We start from the raw sequence: 22,253 nt of genomic DNA, 5'->3' as shown, positions 1-22,253 counted from the left end.
ACTTTAATCTGCCTAAAATTGTTTGGGGCACCCTAGTGCTATGAAAACAGCTCATACCTGTGGAGACACAAACTCCACAGGTACCAGTCCTCTAAGTCCCTTAAGTGGTGAGGTGCACCCTCTATGAGTCACACTTGTTTTTCCAGCACATCAAACAGATGCTCAAGGAACACCTGGAAGTCATAGTCATCTTCCTCAAACCATTCCTGAACAATTTTTGCATTTTTATAGATGTAAGAGTTCACATGTAAGACTACTTTTAATTTTAATTAGCTGGAAGTAACTTACAGTGGGATGTCCTGCTTTGTAACAATAACACCAAGTAACCATCATTTACAAGCGATCCCTGTAACTGTTCTTCACTGCTAAAATAGCCATAGAGTTTATAACCGCAACATTGTCTGACAAAATCAGTAAGCACATGAGGAAAAGACAAAGGCTTTGCTGTCATTTTGGTGATATTCATATATGAAACAATTGCTCCGAGCGCGAGGTGGAACTGACAGTCTTTTTCTCTCTCACACTCGCTTTTATGGGCCTCATGGCAGACATATTTGTTCTGTCTTAACCCAGGTGTTCATGGCAGTAGTAGAAAAGGCACGGGAAAAGGGCATGAAAGGAGCATGGGCAACAGCAGTTCAGCTAGACTGAAAATTCCAGCAGCTTCTTTGGACTGGGGCTAAAACAGAGGCTTTAATAAAGGCATGGCAGAGTGAACAAAAGGTGATGACCTGAAATGTGAAAGATACACTCTGGAGACATCTGAGACTTCGATTAACTTGTCCAAAATGCGTATTTTATGGGACCATTGAGGTTGCAGCTCACTGGACTCCAGCTCATACACATTAAGCTGTATACTTATTACAGGTCCTCTCCTCAGTTTTATTCTTGCCTCCCCAGATATGTTTAATTATACTAAGAACCTGTGTTGCTATTTCTCAGCACAGAAAACAAACAAAAAGCACCACTGACACACATGCTGGATGGAATAAAGGATGACGACAAAAGAAAGTAAAGATAGTTAAATGAAAACTAGTTAAAAGAGATGAAGTGAGTTGGAGAGCAAAGAAAAAGACAGGAGGAGGTTGTATGGGTTGAAGGGAATTGGGAACAAGGTAGAGAGAGGTGTGAGAGTGAACAAATGGCCTAGTTTCACTTTTAGACCATCAGATGGATATCTGTCCTGACGGTTGTAATAGGTACCCAACCCACCCACCTGTGTGTGTGTGTGTGTGTGCGTGTGTGCGTGTGCGTGCGTGCGTGCGTGCGTGCGTGTGTGTGCGTGCGTGTGTTTTAGTGGCTGAGTGAGGCAGCAGGAGAGGGAGTTTCCAATGAAATCAGACAAGCTCTTTCATCATTTAATCACCATGTAATGGGCAACGAATGACCCTCACCTACACACACACACACACACACACACACACACACACACAGCTATCTCTTCCACAGTCCTGCGGTTTCGCCTCTCTACTCGCAGTCTGGTTGCTGGTTACTTACATGCACGCACACAGACTCTCTCAGTGGTCAGAGTGTTGAGCAGCAGGTGTGTTGATTGGGCAGGTGTCGTGCTGGCTTTGTGTCTGTCTGGCCGGCACTTCTTCTTCTATCATATTTTACCAGCTGGATGAAGGCTGACAGATTAACACTGAGGCAGGCGTGCCCCTGCCATCACACCAGTAACAATCTCTCCTCCAGTTCATATGCTATTCTCTGCTCAGTCAGTGACTTTTCCCTGCAGAGTTGTGTAATGGTTAGACAGACCACCAGATGATCTGAGTCAGCACGTCACCGCCTTGCTGAAGTAAATGCGTACAAGACTTTGAATTCCCTGAGGCTGATGGTCCAAACTTTGATCTGCCCTTGGAAAGGATTAAGAAAAAGAAAAAGGATTTCTAACAGGAGAAAGGATCAATGAAATACCGCTTCATTATCATTATTAATCATTTTGTACACATTGTGTTTAAACTTATAATTATGTGCAATAATGAGTTAATGTGTTTTCATAGAACTTTTTCCAAAGGTTATTGTGTAGTGTCAGATCATGTGTGATAAATGTAAACCTGTGTTTGCATTTATGTCTGTTCAGGATAATTTTGCTTTTCAGTTCCCAAAGTCTTCACATAACGACTGTTTAATTCTTTACAAAGAAGAGTCATACTTTTGTCTTTATAAAAACTTCTGCAAATTCTAATAACTGCATAACACCCCTCAGAAATACATGAAGCGATTGAATCTGTAAAGAAGAGCCAAATAAAAGGTGTAAATCAGTTCCATAATCACATACCATGCATCATTATTAGTTTGTTGACTCTGTAGTTAGTTTGAAAATGTTTTTGAAAGAAAAAGTATTTTCGTAGCGTCTTTATTTACAGGAATAGTCATTAAGAACAAATTCCTTTCCACATGAAGCTGTAATTATAACTCTTTGTTTTCTCTTTCCTTCCTGCTGTGATCAGCCAAGATTTGTAGTTGCCATGGTGAAATAATAAGACAAACCAGCAAATCCCTCCCTCTGCTTTAGCTCCCAGCTGTTCCTGTACTTGTCGACCTTGAGGTCTTCCGTAAATGGAACTGAAAGCACTCAGTTGTATTTTTTGTTGTTGTTGTTGTTGGGTTTTTTGTTTTTTTTTATTATGAAGCTGGGGACTGAGTAAAAACAATGTGGAGGAATATTGGAGAATCACAGATGTAAAGAACCAGGGAACATTATCTGGTGGAGTGGGTGGTTATATAGGTCTGGTCCCAGCAAAGTCTTTAAATTATCTTCCATGTACTCCAAACACAGTGACTAAATGGCAACTAAATGTTATCCATTATGTTCTACTTTGAAATTTTGGCAATATGGAGGTTTTAAAAAAAACCCAATGATGTCTCCTGATTTGCAGGTGCTGGTACCTAAAAGGGTTGAGTTCAAAGGGAAGATGATTGTGGTGGACATCTACGAGGCAGGAAAACACTTCATGAAAGGCAAACCAGTTGAGGACAGTAAGCCGTTCACTCCTTCCATTGCTACGCCCCTTCAGAAAGGGGAGGTGTCTGGTCTGCCACAGGTAAACACATACACACATTGCTTACACTGTCTTGTCAATTACTTACTATGGTACTGTGACATTAAAAAAAAACACACATTCACAACCGGTTAGTATATTCAGACAAAAATTCATGTACACCTATGAGCTAAAATACTAAAAAAACTGAAGGGATACTCAGAGTATAACACAAAGTCAGTTAAACTTAGCGATATCAATCTGTCATTTAGGAAGTATAAATCATTGTGAATCCATTTCCCCTGCGCTGGTGCAAATGAAACTTACAACTGCACTTTAGAGCCAACAAGTCAACCTCCAAAAACTGAATTTTTTTCAGGCGGTGGCTGCAGATCTTTGCTCTCTTCTTCTCCCTCCTGACTAGTTTTTCCTCTACTTTTGTTTTTAGCTAGTGTGCTTGTCAATGCTGGTAGCATGCAACGGTACCTGCAGCCCATTCAGGTTAAACAGGCAGACTGGCGCCTTCAGGATTGCACTTCCATACGTGCCTTCACAAGAAGGTTTGTTTTGTCTCTCAGCACAGACTCAAGAGCGTGGAGGAGATGGGCCATTACATTAGAGGGCTGGGCAGGGTCACAGAAGGGCATCAAGCCAGCAGCAGGACTGGTAACTGCTCCTTTTGTGAGGAGGAACAGGAGGAGGCATACAAAATGACCTCCAGCGAGCTGCTCATGTTCATGTTTCTGATCAAACTGTCAGAATCAGACTCCATGAGGGTGGCATGAGGGCACATCATCCTTCAGTGTGACCTGTGCTCACAGTCACACTAAAGGACTGCCCACTCCCCGGTGCTGTGTGCGTGTTTCATCAGAAAGGATGTCATAGGGTTCTGGCAGTGTTCCTTCTGTTCCTCCTTGCACAGAGGAGCTGATTCAGGTCCTGCTGTTGGGGGTGGCTGTGACTCAGGAGGTAGAGCAGGTCATCTGCTAATCAGAAAGTTGGTGGTTCAATTCCTGGCTGCTTCAGTCTCTATGCCAAAGTATTCTTGGGCAAGATGTTAGAACCCGAGTTGCCCCTGATATATTAGTCGGAGTGTGAATGTGGGTGTGAATGTTAGATAGAAAGCACTTGGATGTAGAAAAATGCTTGCATGAATGTGTTTGTGAATGACTGTATGAAGTGCTTTGAGTGTTCAAGTAGAGTAGAAAAGCACTATATAAAAACTAGTCCATTTACCATTTAATGCACTTCTACAGCCCTGTCTCCTAGTGTCTCCTGAACACTCTGAGAGCTGGAACACATTAAACCTTCTTGCATCAATGGATGTGCCATACTGGAAGAACTGGACCACTCGTGCAACCTGAATGAGTTGCAGGTACTGTCTCATTCTGCAAGTAATGACAAGAACACTAACGAAAAGCAAAAGTAGAGAAAAATCTATTGGCAAGGAGAAGGAGAGAGCAATGGTCTATGGCCACCACCTGCAAAGCCATTCTCTTTTTTGGCGGGTTGTTTTGTTGTAGCGTCCCCAGTGCACCTGTTGTCACTTTAATTTGCACCAAAGCAGGTGTACAATGATCCATTTGGTTTTTTTTGTTTGTTTTTTTTTTGCGCAATGTATTATGACCATTTCGCATTATGTAGATTAAAGTGATTTCATTTTTCTTTTTTCTTTGTTTTCCACAATGGTAGGCGACTGTCTGGGTACTGTTAGTGAGCAGTCTGTTCTAATAGCCAACTTGGTCGATAGTGGGGAAACTCCCAAGTGTTCTGGGCAAGTCAGTCATAACATCTGTGAAACAAACTTTGTAGGTTGCTCCCTGTCAGGAACACTGAGTTCCTATTGACAGTTACCCAAGGCGGAATAAATAGTGAACCTGAGACAGCAGGTTGTGTTGGAAGCAAATCTAATTTGCAGCAGATCCATATAGCAGATCTATACAGTTGCAAAAAATGTAAGGATGTATTAATTGCTCATAAAATGGGGTGTGGTTTTAATTTTAGTCACAGTTGTTATTTATCTATTTGTAACTTAGATGACGATCATACATTTTATGAATAGCAAGCGCAGAAATCCTGGCAATCCCAAAAGGTCTGCCAACTTTTTCTTGTGACTATGCATGTATTTGAGCAAATACTGTGGTCGTGTCTTTTTTCAGTTAGTGAAAGGATCTAGCTTTCACTATGTGCACTTTCTTTATCAAAACTATAAAAGTTGTGTTTACAACAGGCTATTCAAATTTTGTGCACTCAGCAACTGAGTAAGGTGTGTTTATGTGTGTGTCCATAATTTTAATCCATGCTCGCTCCTGTAGTTTAGGAGGAAGCACCAGTGTATCATCCATGAGATAAGTAATTTCAGATAAGCTGCGACCGGCTAAACTGTCCTTTTTAAAACACACACACACACACACACACACACACACACACAAAACCATGTTAATGTATCTGTTTCACTGCATGTTATTTTTCACTCTGACTAGCTATAGCTTATAGCTCAGGACATGGAGCCACAGAGCAGAATATGATACACTTTCTAATTTCACACTCCATCAGGCTTTACTGCCAGACATAGAGGGAGGAGAAGAAAGGAACAGACAGAGACATGGAGGGGAAGGGGGAGGGGGGGGATAGGGCACAGATGAAGAGGAAAGCAAGCAGAAAGAGAAATGGATAGCAGAAGCTAAGATAAAAAAGAAAGGAAAAAAGGATTTCACAGGAAGCCAAGTGGCACGTCACTCAGCAGTAAAAAGTTCAGAAGAGGAGACTAGGACTTGTAAAACTACTCCTGCAGGTCATCCAACACACACCTGCATTCAGCCCTCACCCAACTTAATTCCCCAACACTTACAGTCTTCCAGCAGGAATTCTTACACAATAATCCAGGCTTCAGTTTGTAACATGCGGATTTTGTTTGTTGCCCATAAATTCGTATACACAGATCACATCACGCTCCGGGGTTTTCCCCACATAGACAACCCCCAGTCATCTCTGGCAGCACCAAAAGAAAATGGGGGAAAAAATGGTAAGAATTAAGAATAAAATTAGCAATTTAAACACTCTCCTGTGTTAATTATCAAACAAGCAACAGATTGGTAAGCCCCACAAAATAAACCCAAATGTCTACAGCTCACTTGTTTTTTTTTCAATAAACTATGCAGTTATACCCCAGCATCCCTGAGCTTGAGTAAACTCAGTATCATGGAACTTTGCCTCAGTTTACCGAGATGTACACTATGTTAGATGGTTAAAAAGTCCCTACTTTCACTACAGTTCACACTGTGTCTTATCATGTGGGATTTGTGTGTAATCCACTAAGTAACGGTAAAAAATAACAGGGATGTGCATATATTCCCCTCAAATAGTGCAACACAGACTAATTACACTTACTATCGTGAGTACTCACCCATTCTGAGCCAGGAAAAATCCTTTATTCTACATGTTGTTCTCCAGACTTTGTTTTTCACACTTAATGGGCAAATCAGCTATTCCCTCATAGAAGACAAACTTCAGGCTTTTTTTTTTTTTTTTTTTTTTTTTTTAGGTAACAATGCCGATAAGGTCACCTTGAACTAGACAAGAATTTATTTTAAGAGGTTAAGAGGAAGAAATAGTGACGGAATTTTCTGGAATTGCAGTAACCGAATAGCGCGTCATCCATCCATTTCCTTCCGTGTATCCAATTCAGGTTTACGGGGGTGCTGGAGCCTACAACCATTCACACTCACATTTACACCTGTGGGCAGTTAAAATCATCAATTAACCTAATCCCACTAACTGCATATGTTTGGACTGTGGGAGGAAACCGGAGCACCCGGAGAGAGCCCGTGCAAACAGAAAGGCCTCGGCCAGACGGTGGATTCAAACTCTAGAGCAGGGATCCTCAACTCCAGGCCTCGAGGGCCGGTGTCCTGCAGGTTTTAGATGTGTCTCTGCTTCAACACACCTGAGTCAAATATAGAAGTCATTAGCAGGACTCTGGAGAACTTGACTGCATACTGAGCTTTCTGAAGGTCTTTCAAAGTTTTTTCTCACTCATTTTCAGTCACTTCTTTGTACCTGACCATTTTCTTGTACCTGACCTATGAATTATTCAGACATAGAAAAAAGGCACCTAACTCAAGGGATGAACCAGCATTGTGTATACATATAACAGACAACCAACAGAACCAATTTTAAATTGTGTCTGTAGGCACTGTGTTACTAGCAGCCTGCTGTTATTCGTACCCATTTCTTTAGTTGAATCTGTGAAAAATGCCAAAGATAACAGTTTGACAGGCATAAAATCATATTTTTGCCCCATGCAGTGAATCCCAAAGTGTGATTAGCTGAAAACTTGGCATGCTGTGTAGTTTGTCCTAAAAAAATTGGACAAGTGGAGGACAGATGAAGAAGTGCCCGGCCTAAAAAGGCTACCTACAGCAGATGAACTGTATATAAAAGTTGTGTCCTTAAGAAACCACAAGAAACAAGGACCTGAGAGATGCATCTGGCCTTTCACTTGATCCAGCTGACCTAATGTTCACTGAAGCCTCATCAGAAATGGTTTCAGTGGAAAAGTGGCTGTCAAGAAGTCATTCTTAAGGGAGGGAAACAGGGAGAAAAGGCTGAGGTATGCCAGATTATGCAAGAAAATTAGTGGCAGCAGGTCTGATGGAGTGATGAATCCAAATCCAAATGGGGATCTTGTCAGAACACACGATGGAACACTGTCAGTCACGGATTGGCCTCCCCAGAGTCCAGACCTCAAGATTGTTGAAGCGAGTGTGGGATCATGTTGTAGGAAACTGAACAAAAGGCAGCCAACATCCAAAGAAGAGTTTTGAATGTGCTATTCCTGGAATATTCCTATTCCTGGAGAACTATTCCTTAAGTCTACTTAAAGAAATGACATGAAAGCTTGTCTAAGAGAGTTCTGGCTGTGTGTAGTACCTGGCAAAATATAAGGAAATGAGGTGTGACCCAAGACTTTTATACAGTGACGATTATTTTTTATATTTGTTTCATGTGATTGTTCAACAATATTTGAAAGGATGCATGCATTTACTATAGACTGACACTAGCATACATTTGTATTCATACCTGTCTAAGGAGATACACTTGTACACAAGTATGACCTATACATCTGAAGACCCCCCCCCCCCCCCTTTCCCGGTGAGTCCACTGCACCTAAGGTTGGATGTGTATGTGAGATGAATGAGTGATTATCGTAAGGCACATTCTCACCCCCATGTCTTGCAGCAGGGTCTATAATTGCAGGCTTGTGGCAGAAGAATAAAAGACCAGGAAAAGAGACGGTGTGTGATGAAGTACATGATAGCTGATAGAAGGAAAGAGTCTGAGCTTTGTCATTTTATCTTGAGATGCAGAGGAGCAATGTAAGGTAAATAAAAGGAGAAAAGGAAAGAGTGGCAGATAAGTAGGTGGTTGGATAGGCAGGAGAATGGACTAAGAGGTCTGTGATGTCCATTTGTCAGAAGAGGAACAAAGTGAGACATCTTTTGTGTCAAAAATGGGAAGTAATGATTGCACACAAGCCAGCATCTATAGTGATGTGTGTGAGAACGAAGCATTATGGCCAGATGGGTAGATGGATGAATTTATAGAAGAGTGGGATATGAAAGCCTGCACGGATAGCTGTGAAAAGGCAGCAGATAGATAGATATGGATTCATGGATATGAGATATGAAGGCTTAGATGCCCAAAACTGATGGATGAGTTGGCTTAATAGGTGCATGGATGTGTGAATATATAGACAGTTATGCAATTGCAATTATGGATGGATAAGTACCACGAATAGATTCATAGTGATCCAATAGCAGCCCGAGAATATTGAGCTGAATTCTGCAGCTTGCAGAAGATGTCTGTAAAAATGAATTTATGGACAACATGAGTCAAAAATAATATGGATTTCTTGATTTGGGAGTTTTGGTTTTGTTGTCTAACTGATGTCAAATGTTGTAAATTGTGTTTTCTTGCTTTACACACTGGACAAGGATGATTTTTGGATTTCCACAAAGAATATAAGAACATCATTTTATGTATAGATTTTAGTGTGTGTTGTTGAACCTCATTCTGGCCACATTAAGATCTATAAACTGCTAAGTGTTTTTTTTTGGGGGGGGGGGGGGCACTATGTAATAAAAAGCATTCATGGCACCATACTATTGCTTTTATTGGCATTGATGACGTCTTCCCCTTCTCTCGCTCTTTCTCTGTTATTCTCGCTACACCTGTCAGTCCTTCATTCACAGAAATAGCACTTTCAGCAGAAGGGAAAGGGCAGTAATGAGTCTTTTGGTGAGACACAATAGCAAAGAAGGCACATCGTGGTGAAGGGAAAAAGTTTCTTCACCAGTCCTCATCCTCAGATGAAATTAAGTGATGAGAAGGGGTTGTATGAGAGGGAGAGGGAGAGAGACTGGAAAATGAAGCAAGAATGATGGCGAGAGAGTGAGTTAGATGGAGAGATCAAGACTCAGAGAAGCAGCTTGGAGTGCCATATAATAATCAGCTCTTTTCACAGCATATTTCCTCAAGAAGACCAAGAGAATAGAGAGGGAGAAGAAAACTGCTCTGCTCCCTCAAGAGAGCAAATTGACAGCTTGTATGGAAGACAGAATGTAAAAGGGAGAGATCTGGGGGGAGGGATAGAGAGGGAAGATTCCAGGTAGTGAACAATGTTCCTCCATAACCACAAATTGGCAGAATAACAGAAATGGAGGCAAAATTTGCTTGCATCTTTTTTTCTGGAGCTTCCTTCCTTCCCTCTTTCCTTCCTTCCTTCCTTATATTGGATATAAATAGGCAGCAAAAGAGGGCAGGTGGTCAGTTGGTAGGTTTTTTTGTTTTGTTTTGTTTGAATAAGGCTTCCAAATGCAAATAGGAAAAAAAAGGGTTTTTAGTACAGAGTGTGTAGGTGGGATTGCTTCTGCTTTGCATCATAATGCTTATAGTACACAAACCCAGACACACTTAATGTATAGCAGTAGTCAATGGTAAAACAAAGCTTATACACACACACGCTGATCCTTGTACATGCATGTTTCTATACACATACTTGCTTATACTGTTCCCCCCAGTGTGCCTGGCAGACTCTGGCTGGCTGCAGGCTGTATGAGACGCTTCCTTCCATCACATAAACAAAACAGAAGCATTCCTTACACACACAGCCATGAAGCTCGCACAAAAATCAGCATTTCTCTGTATGAGTTAATTTTCTTTTATTTGTTGCTCTGAATTGACATGCAACTGCTATGAATTCTTGCTTTGATGTTGCGTTATCCTCATTTGTTGTCATCTGCATTGTCAAGAAAGGAGCAAAAATCAAAGATTAGGGTGTATTTTCTGGTCAGGACACAGTTAATCTTCTGATATGTGCCTATTTTTAAACTTTATATTTCAAATGTCAAAGGGTTTTGCTTGGCCTTTGCTTGACTTTGTTTACTCTAATAGCAAATCATGTGTTTTGTCTTCGAAAACAGCAGGGATAGTTATTTTAAGCATTTCATTTAGCATGCCAAATTGAATTACGGTGCCTCCACTTAAGAGCCAAATGTTACGCCATCAAAATATCAGTCAAGTATGTTTCAATATTTTGACCTAGCATATCAGATGGCAGTACAAATCCTCATTCTGCTTTATAATGTGAAGAGGGTTAAAACACCCCTTAATATTTGAACCACTGATGGAAAATGTAAGTTAAGTTTTGAGTAGTCTTTAGAAGAAATTTTCACATGCTTTCATAGTAGCAGCCATAACCCAGTGTGGCCATGTAAGATTCTCACCCATGCCTTGTGTTTTGTTCCTAATTGTATTCTCCTCTTGAGCTTAGTGTGTCATCTCATTAGTATTACAGATGCTGTATGGAAAAGGGTCTCTGCTCACCTTTATGCCATGATGCAACATTTCTGTTCTAATAGAAATGGTTTCTTCCAGGATGACCGTACCACACTGCACAGGACACAAGGGGCCACTAAATTGTTTGTCGAGTTAATCCTATGCTAACCTAAGAGAGATTTTGGACCCGCATGTTAGACAGTGGCCTCCTCTACAGCATCAAAATATCAAATGAGGCCACTATGTTTCAGAAGAGATGTATAGTTGGAAACCTGTAGAATCAAAGCGTATCGAAGGTCTTCTGACAGCATGTGGTGGCTCGACTCTCTTCACTACGAACTGTGAAAAGGCCAAAATGAAAATAATAAGAAAAAAAACAATCCCAATTTCTCTTTTAGTACTTGTCTTTTCACTTTCACGCTGATATTTTATTCCACCAAGTGTTCATTTACAATTTGTGTGCATCTGCAAAATGTTATTTTGTTATGTCTGTATACCTTTTCCCAGTACCTGCAAGTGTATGCCTTTTTTCAGTTTGTCTGTGTAACTGCCATGTGTTCAAAAAGTCATGTGTTTGCACACCCAACACTGTAGTGTAGCACATTCTGTATGCAGTTACTGTAACTGTAAACTGTAGAAACCATATGTGTTTGTGCCTGTGGGGCTAGTTGTATAAACAAGTGTTGTATACGCTCTATACAAGCAATGAATTAATCAAAACCAAGATCTTCATCTAATTGTTGTTTTGGAGGGCACTGTCATGGTGTTTTTGTGTTCGCAACGAGATGTCGTTAGCACGGCAGTGATAGTAGTTGGTTAGGGCTCGAGTGTCTGTAGCAAATCTTTTTAAAATAATCTTGATTAAAGATAATTCCCATTAGTGTGGCAATTATGTTACAGATTGCTTTGAGCTTGCTTGGACACTAGTCCTTCTGAATACTTACTCTCCAACAGCAAAAACCAGACATTTAAATTCATTGTTACCCTTACTGCTGAGGATATTTTTCTGTTTTATAGTGGACACAAGTGGTGTAGAGAAGAGTTGATTTGGCTGTGATATTACACATTGTGTGGCAGTGGGATAAAATTGAGTCTGCACAAATGGCAAATACTGTACAGTTTGGCTCAAACAGTTTTGGACAGTGACACAATTTTTACAGTGGAGGAGTCCACTGGTGTCCAGCCTTTTCTCACAGGGCTGACTCAAAAATAATTGGGCAAAATTAATTGTCCTGTGACAATGAGTTGACTAAGCAGGCTAGATGGATAGACTGATGGATTATACATTTTTTAGATTTTATCAAGAGTCCATTGTAGGCAAAGACTGCCTGAAGTTTGGAACTCATGGAGAGCACCATAGTGGGTTTTTTCTCCTTTGGGGTGGCTTGTCAGGCCTGAATTGCAGCTAGCCGCTATTGAAAATTGATTTATTGATTTAAATGATTAACATTTAGACTAGAGAGAATTGCATTGTTGATATCAGCAATAAACTAAAATAATGACACGTCAAAAGCGAATGGATATCTTTAACTGAGTTTGAATAGAAGTCAGTGGTAAAAGTTGACTAGTTGCAATTAAGTTACAGATACTGTATCTACAACAGTGAGAAATTATTTGTTGATATCAAGAAATAATATTTTGTAATCGTAATGATTTGCAGATATTTTCAGTAAGAACTATGGTTTTTCCCTGAGTTTGGCAGCTCAGCAAGGGCAGGTAGTCAGTCACACTAGCACACCAGCCCTCCTGTGTTTCATGGAAGGTTCAGCTGTAACTTGGCTAGCTTCCCTGCCCTCAGACTTACACATTGGAGTCAATTGCTCTTTTCATCTTTGGGTTTTGTCTGTCTGTCTGTCTAATTTGCAATTGCTTGTTTTTCACTACTATCCCTAACTTCTGCTGTAAATACAGCTACAGCACACTGTGATTGTCATTATATGGCTTTGTTGAATCAGCCGTGACTAAGGAGCCTGTTACAGTATCTATTTCTGCACGCACACACGCACGCACACAACTTCCATGGTCTGTGTGTGTCTAGAGTGACACTGACAGCTGGTGAGGATCATGTGAGAAATGTGACCATTGTGCACTGTGCTTTCTGGCTCTCGTGATGTGTTGTGCATTTCACAGTGTGTGTTTTTGTGTGAATATGTCAGTGTATTGGCAAAGGCTGCACCAGACGCGCAGGCAGATTTTGTTTTAAAAAAGGTGCATATGTGGAACTGGAGCAAGAGTTTTTTTTTCTTTTTTTTTTTTCCCAAGAAACAGACATTTGAGAAGCTTAGACCTTGAGGGAAAAGTATCTAGCTGTGCTAGCCGGTCTGTATTCCTGGTGTAGTGTTAGATGATTTTCAGGGGGATTATTTTGCTGTGTTCTACTTCTGTGAGCAGAGAGACAGACATTATCTACCACAGGTCTCCACATGTACACACACACACACTCACTCACAAACGCCAGCTGTCTTTCTCACAGAAATGCACAAACTCAGCATGCCAGCTAGCAGGTGGTAAACTATCACTGAAAGCCACATCTCTCATCCTTTTTTGCTGCCTTTTTTCCTCCCCTTGTTTCTTCTTCTCAGTTGTTCCTTCTCTCCTCTCTTCTCTTGTCCTCCCCTGCTTCCGACTGTTCTGACACGCACCTACTGGCACTTGGATTTTCACTTATCCCTCTTAGTAGTAATAGTAATAGATTTTAGACTGTACAGTTCAGTGGCTCCTCTGGCACCCCATTGTTAAAAGACACCTGCAGAGAGACAGATAAATAGAAGCATAGAGGAGAAGGTGATGGCCTATCAGTATAGAGAAATATAACCGGTTTGATGCTCAACTTTATTTTCCTATTTTATTAGTCCTTAACACTTTGTGAACTTCTCCTTTTGTTGCAGTTTTAATTCAATATTTATCTTGGTCTCTCAACTTTTTCTTACTTGCCATGTATTCTCCCTTGTATACCCACTAGTATACCTACCACTACTATGTTACTATATTTACAATGTTGAGCATGTATCCTCACAGAAAAGAACAAATATGCTGTTAATGATGAGAGAGGATAAGTGAGCCGAATCTAAATGAGGTACTTTAATTATGATACCATTATTATAGTCAAGAGACTCATTGGCAAGTGTGGCTTGACATGCCTACCACCATCTAAATACGCAGTACCTGAATGCAGCTTCATTGTGTTTGAACATCTTTAACAACAAAACAGCAGATCACTTTGCCATTAGGCAGTCGAGCTGTGATCCTAACATCAAGCAAACGATGTGTCAGTCAGACGACTGGTACCAATTCTCTCCCGACCCATTGTCTGAAATTACTGTAAGTGGCTTAGAGATGTGTCACCTAGGCGTTGTCGGTCATAGTATCCATCTTGCATTGTGTAGCCGTAACAGAGGAAGTTATTCACAACAATGTGTTGAGGAAGGAGTGGGTGGCAAGGTAGCATTCACAACCTCCAGCAAGTAGAGGGGAGCGGGAGTAAGGTGGTGAATAGAGAAGGACAGACACTGTGCAGCTGCTCATTCACACAGCCATGTGTATGCAACTTGTGTAGGCGTGCAGTGATGCTCAGTTTCATATGAATATATACTGTACATACAGGTAGGTGTTTGTACTCAGCAACGTCTGCCATTTTTTTATTATCAGTTCATGGGTAAAAAGTATCTTAGGTTTGCAAACAAAGTCTCTTGGAAGTAATTTCTGAATTCTCTGCTCACTTTGGAATTTTTCTTTGTTGTTGTTGGCCTAAAGAGTCTACCTTGAAAGAAAGATTGGAGAGTAAAGAAAACTGGAAACACCGCTTGTTACGTGTTAAAGAGACGAGGAATATTTTGATCAACTGCATTATAGTCAAGTCCAGTCAAGTTTATATTGGGCAAAGGACATTGAAGATGGAGCTGGAGGGAAGGCAAGAGGAAAACAGGAAGTCTAATGGATGTAGTCAAGGAGGACATTAAGAGGGTTGGTGTGACAGAAGAAGGTGCTAGGGATAGAGTGAGATGGAGGCAGATGATCAAAAGTGGGGACCCCTAAAGGGAGCATCCAAAAGAAAGTGATGGTGATGAGGCATTTTAAAGCATGTGCCAATCAGGAGGAAATGTACATGAACAAGGTCATTCGGATCAATTTTCTCCCCATCTTCCTCTTCGTGCAATTTGTTTAAGGTATCTTGTGCAGGATTATTTATTTATAAAGCAATCAATTAATTAGCCTAGCTTCAAATCACACCTAAGTTTTCCACTCTCATACATTAAGCTAAAATTATATAAATGTGTAATCAAACAGAATGAGATCAATGAGCCTTGGTGGAGGCCAGGGAGAAATTGGCCTAGTGATTAATATTCAACGTCACTAACTGAATTATTACAGCTATCAACACCTGAAAACAAGCTTTTGGTGTTTTTCTCATCACAGACTGCATTTTTGAATGAACTGCATAAAATGATCATGTACATTGCTGAAATATGTCATGCCAATCATTGAAATGGCTCACTTTATCTTTGCTTTTGATCAGGAGTGGGCAACTTAACTGACTTACTCACTTAAAGTAAATGAAGAGCCACACATTTAGAGGTTACGATGAAAGTATTACTGACAAAAAAAAAAAAAAAAATCTGTCGAATACCACAGTCACACTGAGGAAAAGAGTGGTTTGAGAGTGTAGCACAGCCAAAACTATTGCAACCATGTGCAATGAACTTGCGGTATTGTTGCCTCAAAGACAAGGTCCAGGCCTGTGACTGCTTGCAGCCAGTTGCCATCTTCACAGCAACTTTGGTGCTTCAAAAGGACCACAACACAGTCAGCCTGCTATCAGTCTCCAATTAAATTGGGCCAAGTTGGCAATTGCGTGCAATTTGTTTGTGATAATATGGCAGTTAATTAAATTGAAGAAAAATTGCAAGTCTTTTGGAATCTACATGCACAGAAATTCATGTCAACTACTTATATTCCAGCCAGAACCTCATAAATGTGAAACAGAAATTCTTCCACACATAGTGACATAGTTTCTCCAAGACAGCAGTTTAACTGCAGAATGGCAACCTTGCTTTTATATAGGAATGTAATCAGAATACAACCAGTTAACAACCAGTTGAGTCAAGTCCCCTGTTGCAAACAGACACGTCCCAGATGAATTGGGCTCATTGGTGCAGACTGACGCAGATTGATTGTAACCTATTGGCAATCTGTCTGAGAGTGATTGCAGTTGGTCCACATCAGACTGCAATTGTTTAGAGACAAGTTGCTTCCCAGCAGGTGACCTGCATTGTTACCTTGCAAGTTGTAGTTGTAATGACCAGCTGGTTGCCCAGAGGTTAAGGGTGTTGCACACTCAAGCTCTGTAATATAACATTTAAATTAACCCACATATTGACAACTAGCTGATAAACAGTGCTATCTGTGTCACTGATGAAGTACACTGTAGAGTTAAATAACAGAACAGATTATCTGTAACCATTTGCCTCAGGATTCTTGGTATAGTGCTATTCATTTTTGGGAGGTTGCTTTGTTCTTGATTTTTAGGATATTGTTGTCTGGATTGAAATAGTCCAGCCTTCGAGTCATAGCAAAGCAAGATTATTTCACTGTAATACAAATACAGTGTCTTTTCACCACAGTTCTGCTTCAGCTGTGCTGCTGTAACACTGTCAGATCCCTATTCTTTTCTCATGACAATCCAGGCTTCTCTAACTAGATCACAGTGCACCTTCTCAAAATCAGCTTCATTCAACAGACAGCACTCTGCAGTAATTGGATCACTACAAAACTGCATTAACTGCTTACACAGAGATAATAGCAGCATAATTGAAATGCACTCATTTGCATAAGCAAATGGCCAGTTTTATGAATGCTTTCATCCTCAAAGTACTGAAACAAGCACTGCATTTTAAATTCAGTTTATTATTGTCTTAGTTTCCAAATGAAGCTGAGTTCTAGAGCGGAAACAAATGGAGAGAGAGAGAAGGTGTAAAGAAGAGACGGCAGTGAGGAAGTGATAAATCCCTGTCATTGTCCTTTGTGCTTATAAAACATCACCATCCACACCAGCATGCATAGATCGATAGATTTCTAAATGTACATAGTAATCAACACCTATAATCAAGAATTGCATTAATTTTTTTGTCTGGCCTCACATCTGTCCGGGAACTGTAGTAGAAAAATAGTCAGGTAGTTGAACAGTCATAGTTTTTTTAAGAAAATGCCTAATAATGGGTACTGTGAAACAGACTCTTGTTTATCTTTTTCACTGCTATCAAGCCACCTTTGATTTGTGATTGTGGCCAGCGCATTTATTTTTTAACTTATGATTTCATCATAATGACAAAGGATATGATATGAGCTGCAGCTAACTCTGTGTCCAAGCGAGACTGTGCTTTCTGTGTGTCTGCGTCTGCATAGCAGATGGATTTTCACACCGGAGAGGTTAAAATCCAATTATTTAAACTATTAATCCCTATAAATGATGCAGAAAAAAGTTTGAGCTCTTAATCTGAGTTAAGTGTGGTTAAGTAATCTGCATATTTTCCTCCCACAGGAACAAAAGGTCAATGGCGTCCATGTTTCTGCTCCCACGCCTTCTTCGTGCACCTTCTTGATTGGATCTAATAGTCTGGACAGAGAAATGCTGAAGAAGATGGGGATCGGGCTCGCACTGGCAGCAGCCATCTTGGCCTATATTGTACAGAAACTCTACTGAAAGTTGAGTGTGTAGTTCAGCACCGTGCAGTCATTTTTTTGTGCCAAACAAAGTAATATCAATATCTTCTGTTGGCAGCATAACAGCACAGACAATGAAAGGTCAAACGGCTTCACCGAACACCTTTTATACAAGTCTTTTTGGTACAAATAAGTTATACCGGATTTTAATTAGAATATTTTTCAAGTACTGAATACTTGTGACAGTTGAGCAATTTGTTGTTTAGGAAAAAGCTACAAGTCTGCTTTGTTTAGTCCTTACTGTTCACTGCTGATGCTGCTGTGAGGCAGATACGTGCAGCGTCAGCAGTTTACATATTCAGGGCTGTATGATCACCTGTACCCTGAGAGTCTGAGGATGAGGTATCACTCTGCAGCCTTTTAAATTGGAAAGTGATCATGCTTAGTTTATTTCACTTTGGAAAAATGAGTGATAATCTGTATTGTACATTGATTAAAGTTTGCAACTTCATTTCAGAGTATTTATTTTTGAAAATGAGACATGAACATATTTTCAGAACTACATAATGAATGCCGTTCATGTTGTTTTAAAATGCTAACGTTATGTTTTCATTGTTCAATAACCGTGTTGTGTTCTGTTTATTTCCTCAACAACAAATAGAACTTGTTCATAATGTCTCGTAATAATTAATCAAATATTTGGCGTAGGTGCCAGGTGAATAATTCTGACTGCTGGGATTCATGATCATTGACACCACACACATTCATGAATATGATGTGCTGCTTGCCTTCTAAAATAAATGGTTGTTTCATATGTTCTCTTATTAGGCCTCCGTCACAGGCCTGGAGACAAGTCAGTAACCCTTTGCAATCACAGGTCGCTATGAAACAATTTCTGTTCCCTCAAACGTTGACAAGTGGTTGCTGGCTGTTGCTGAGTTGATGTACAGAGATGCACTGAAAACCTACTTGTGATTGTTTTGGTGGCCAGCAGACAGCTGTGGTCACCTGTCGTGTCCATGGAAGACGCCAGTTTGTCTCCAAAGACTCACGAACTGCTTAGTAGTAAAACTGTGAAAACAGAGACCGTTCATCTTCAAAGTAAAAGTTGCTCCTTTTGAAACCTGTTGGTTGACGCAATAAAGCAAAACTTTTACTTTGAAGAAGTTTCCACTTTGCGTTGCACTTTTTCCACTTTCACTGCTGCTTGGTGAGTAGTTGGCGAGTATTCCATGTATCCATTTTCCAGGAAACTATGGGTCACTACAGCAATCTGCTAGCAACCAGAGCAACCCCAAGGAGGTTTTTGGATTTGTAGGATTTCACCTACTAGCGACCTGTGGTTGACAGAGGGTTGCCGACCGGTCTCTAGGCATGTTTGGCTGACCTACAGTGGTGTCTAGCTGATGTCTTGCCACCTCAATATAACAAAGAGTAAATATTATTTCACCTCCTACACGCTTGTATTATTTGGATAATCGTAGAGTTCATAATTCACATGTGGACACAATTCAAATTTTTGTGATTGTAATAGCAGCAGAAATCTCAGGTGCAGAGATATCAAAACACTGCTGGATTTTACCAAAACTTGTAGCATTGTTAAGATTTTTTTTCCTTTTCCCTGTCTGTAATTCAAGTGTACTTACCCTTCAGTACAACTCTAATACAGTTAGGGTGTGGCCTATTTGTGGCATACATAGCGTTAGTAGAAGTTATTAGAGCAGACATTTTTTTTGTCATTGTCCCCACCATCCAGAATTGTTAAATAAAGGATAAAATCCATTTGTCATGACTAAAACTGCCAAAGTGTTGATTGATTGCCTGAGTCCCTGAATTATTGATTGCTCAGTTGTTGTCATGCATAGAGTTTCCCTGTGTTGCTCTCTAATGTCAGCCTGTTTGGAGGTACAGCTGTCCCAATGCAAGCTCTAAAAGCCCCAGACAGTTAATAATGCATGCCCCAATTTATGTGGTGTTTTACTGGCACGTGTCTGCAGTGTGTGTGTGTGTGTGTGTGTGCGTGGCATGGTGTGCATGCCTTGTGCATATTTCTAGTCAGAAGTATCTCGCTTAGCTTGTTTATGGGCTTCTGTCAAAAGTTGTGTGTCAGAAAATGCTTCTGTCGTCTGATGTCTTGCGTGTAGGTTCGTCCTGTGCTTAATTTAGCAGAAAGAGTGCGTGCAACTGTGTTTGTGCGTATGTTTGCGTGCACGTGCATGCTTCGGAACTGACAGGACTCATCACTCTCTTATTCAAAAAGCCCTCTTGTTAGATATAGCACTGTTTGTAGCCTACATACACACAGGCTTTGTATTATCTAAGTAAATGATGCATGTCACACATTTTGTAGACAAACAGATGCAGTACAAGCATGCACTCAGGCTTTTTCTTCCCTAGTTGATGCATATCACACACACACTCACAGCATACTGCAGCTTTGTAGTATATGGGCAAATGATGCATGTCAGGCAAACTTGTGCACAAACACAAGCACCAAAGCTTTATATTACCTGATCAAATGATGCATGTCTTACACACAGACGCACACACTACCTTTGTATTATGTGATCAAATGATGCGTGTAGCTGTGAAGCTTGTTACATCCATCCAGCAGTGCCCTATATTACTTTGCAACCATCCATACTGTGCGACAGTTCTTTTGATGCTTTGTAAGCATATTTCCTGCTTGTGTGTGTCAGTAACACTGCATTGTATGCCAATGAAATATGGATTCAACGACACCCTTTATGTTTCGGAGATCATCACTTACTGTGAAATATCGAGGCGGGGGCCATCCAAAGAAGATCATTATTCACTCCGCATCATTCACTTCAGTCGTTTCTAATAAAAGCAGCAGTTTCTGGATTCTTGTCTTACAGTTGCAGCTGTTGTCTATTTGTCATCTGTGCTGTGATGTCCTTTTGGTGAGAAACGGAGAAACTTTGGACGCAAGATAAATGCAAGGGAGGGTGAACATTAACACACTTTTCTGTGTCATCTCTCATTTGTCTGTCATCTCATTTCATTGATCTAAATGTTTTAAGTTCCAAGCTGTTTGGCCTGCATAAGAAAATGTTTCCAGTTGTACATGAAACTAAGGTACCCAGAAATACAAAAACTTTTTTTTTTTTAAGATGAGAAATAAAATTCTATATGATCACAATGTAAGTGTTTGTTCTAGAGCTTGACAGTGTCTGACTGTAGAAAAAAGCTACAATTAATATGCAGCCTGTAGGAGAAAGGAAAAAAGATGTTTCACTATATTTTCAACCGTACAAGTGGTAGCATGTGGGAGGCCAGCATACGCTCACTGTTTTCATGCTGCTACACAGTATGTCATCCCTTTGCAGCCCAAATTGTCTGAAAAGTGAATATAGTTTTGCACTTTTTTCATATATAGGCTTGACAATACTGAGACACTGAACATTCCTCCAGTAATGTTCAAAATGACTTTAAAAACACCTTCCCCATGCACTTTTATTTGTTCCTCCGTGCCATAAACATGTATGTAAACATAAACTCCCATTTGCACAGATTTCAATACCGTGGCTAAACTCCGGGAGTGAGACAAAAAAATGACTGTTCTCTCTTTTAATATAGATATATATATGTGTGTGTGTTCCACATAGTCATAAATAATGTTCTAAAACTCAACATAGGTTCTCCTAACATGCTGCTGGCCCTTCATATAGCCAAAAAGAAAGTGTTCACTGGACTCTATGAAAAACTAAGTACTCCCCATGATTCCACTCAATGGCACCCTTGGGATTCATCAGCTCATCAAGACTCAGCAGTATTTAACCCCTACCAGGCTGTTCAGGCCTGCATGGTACCCACACTACAAGTTTAAGGTACTGTATGTCTTCCTTTCCTCGCACTATTTTTGACCTTCATGCTATCCAGGTTTTCCATCTGTCATCTTCTTCTCCTCCACCGGTCAGTGTGCCTCTTGCCTCACCCCATCCTCCACCTTCTACCCTCACTGGATAAAACCTGCCCTTTTTGCTGTCCATCTTGCTCTCAGCTTGCTTTACCAGCCACACCTCTGTTCCCAGTTCCAGCCTGCCACTCACCTGCCCCCGTCTGCTTCCTCTCTCCCAGGGCTCAGATCCAAACTACAACCAATACTGCAAAATCACTGTACATCCCGTATTACTGTGACGTTTTTACCCTCCCAGTTCTGATATTGGATCCACTGTTACTCCAGTCTAAACACTGACATGCTCTGTTCTTTGCCTGGATCTGTGCGCTCTGAGCCTCCATGATCCAGTAGCACTAATAGTGTTGTAAATTCTGACATGCAAAAACATTTACAACTAGCTCATCTTCTCTTCTGACTTGCCAGTTACCCTTTCCACTGAGCTGATCAAAAGTTCGGGAGAATACAATTAATTTTAGATTAAACTTCAATTTCACAGAAGATGAGCTCTGTTTAAATAAATGCATGTCAAATTTAGACTATATACACTTTGATAGCAATAACTGGTATGACTTTTTGGTTAATACCCAGGGTCTTGACATCAGCTACAGGCTGACAGAGATTCTTATTAGCCACAATCTCAGGCAATGACCTTTTCATTCTCGTCTAATGAAGTAAATTTCTCTCCATTTTTCTGCATCCACCTCTGAGATTATTTATGCAGCGGCTCCTGGTTGAGTTTATCTGGATGTAAATCATTCTTTTGATTAACGGATATTTCGATCATCAGCATCCAGGCAACGGTTAGATTTTCAATACATGAAAGCAAATAAAATGTAGAAAGCACT

The 22,253-nt window shown here is 40.5% G+C and overlaps 1 protein-coding gene across 1 annotated transcript in view; it reads left to right on the top strand.

Annotated features, from left to right (window-relative positions):
* The window catches only part of cdkal1 (CDK5 regulatory subunit associated protein 1-like 1), a 260,220-nt gene extending 240,888 nt beyond the window's left edge, over nucleotides 1-19,332 (top strand). Inside the window, exons 15-16 of the mRNA XM_030750431.1 lie at nucleotides 2,886-3,050; nucleotides 17,365-19,332. Coding sequence (XP_030606291.1) covers nucleotides 2,886-3,050; nucleotides 17,365-17,526 — 327 coding nt within the window. The 3' untranslated portion in view covers nucleotides 17,527-19,332. The remainder of the gene's footprint in view (nucleotides 1-2,885; nucleotides 3,051-17,364) is intronic.
* The last annotated feature ends 2,921 nt before the right edge of the window (nucleotides 19,333-22,253 follow it).

This window comes from Archocentrus centrarchus, chromosome 16 (genome assembly GCF_007364275.1).
Source record: "Archocentrus centrarchus isolate MPI-CPG fArcCen1 chromosome 16, fArcCen1, whole genome shotgun sequence".
In the NCBI taxonomy this organism is placed as follows: domain Eukaryota; kingdom Metazoa; phylum Chordata; class Actinopteri; order Cichliformes; family Cichlidae; genus Archocentrus; species Archocentrus centrarchus.
This window is presented reverse-complemented; position numbering and strand designations above follow the sequence as displayed.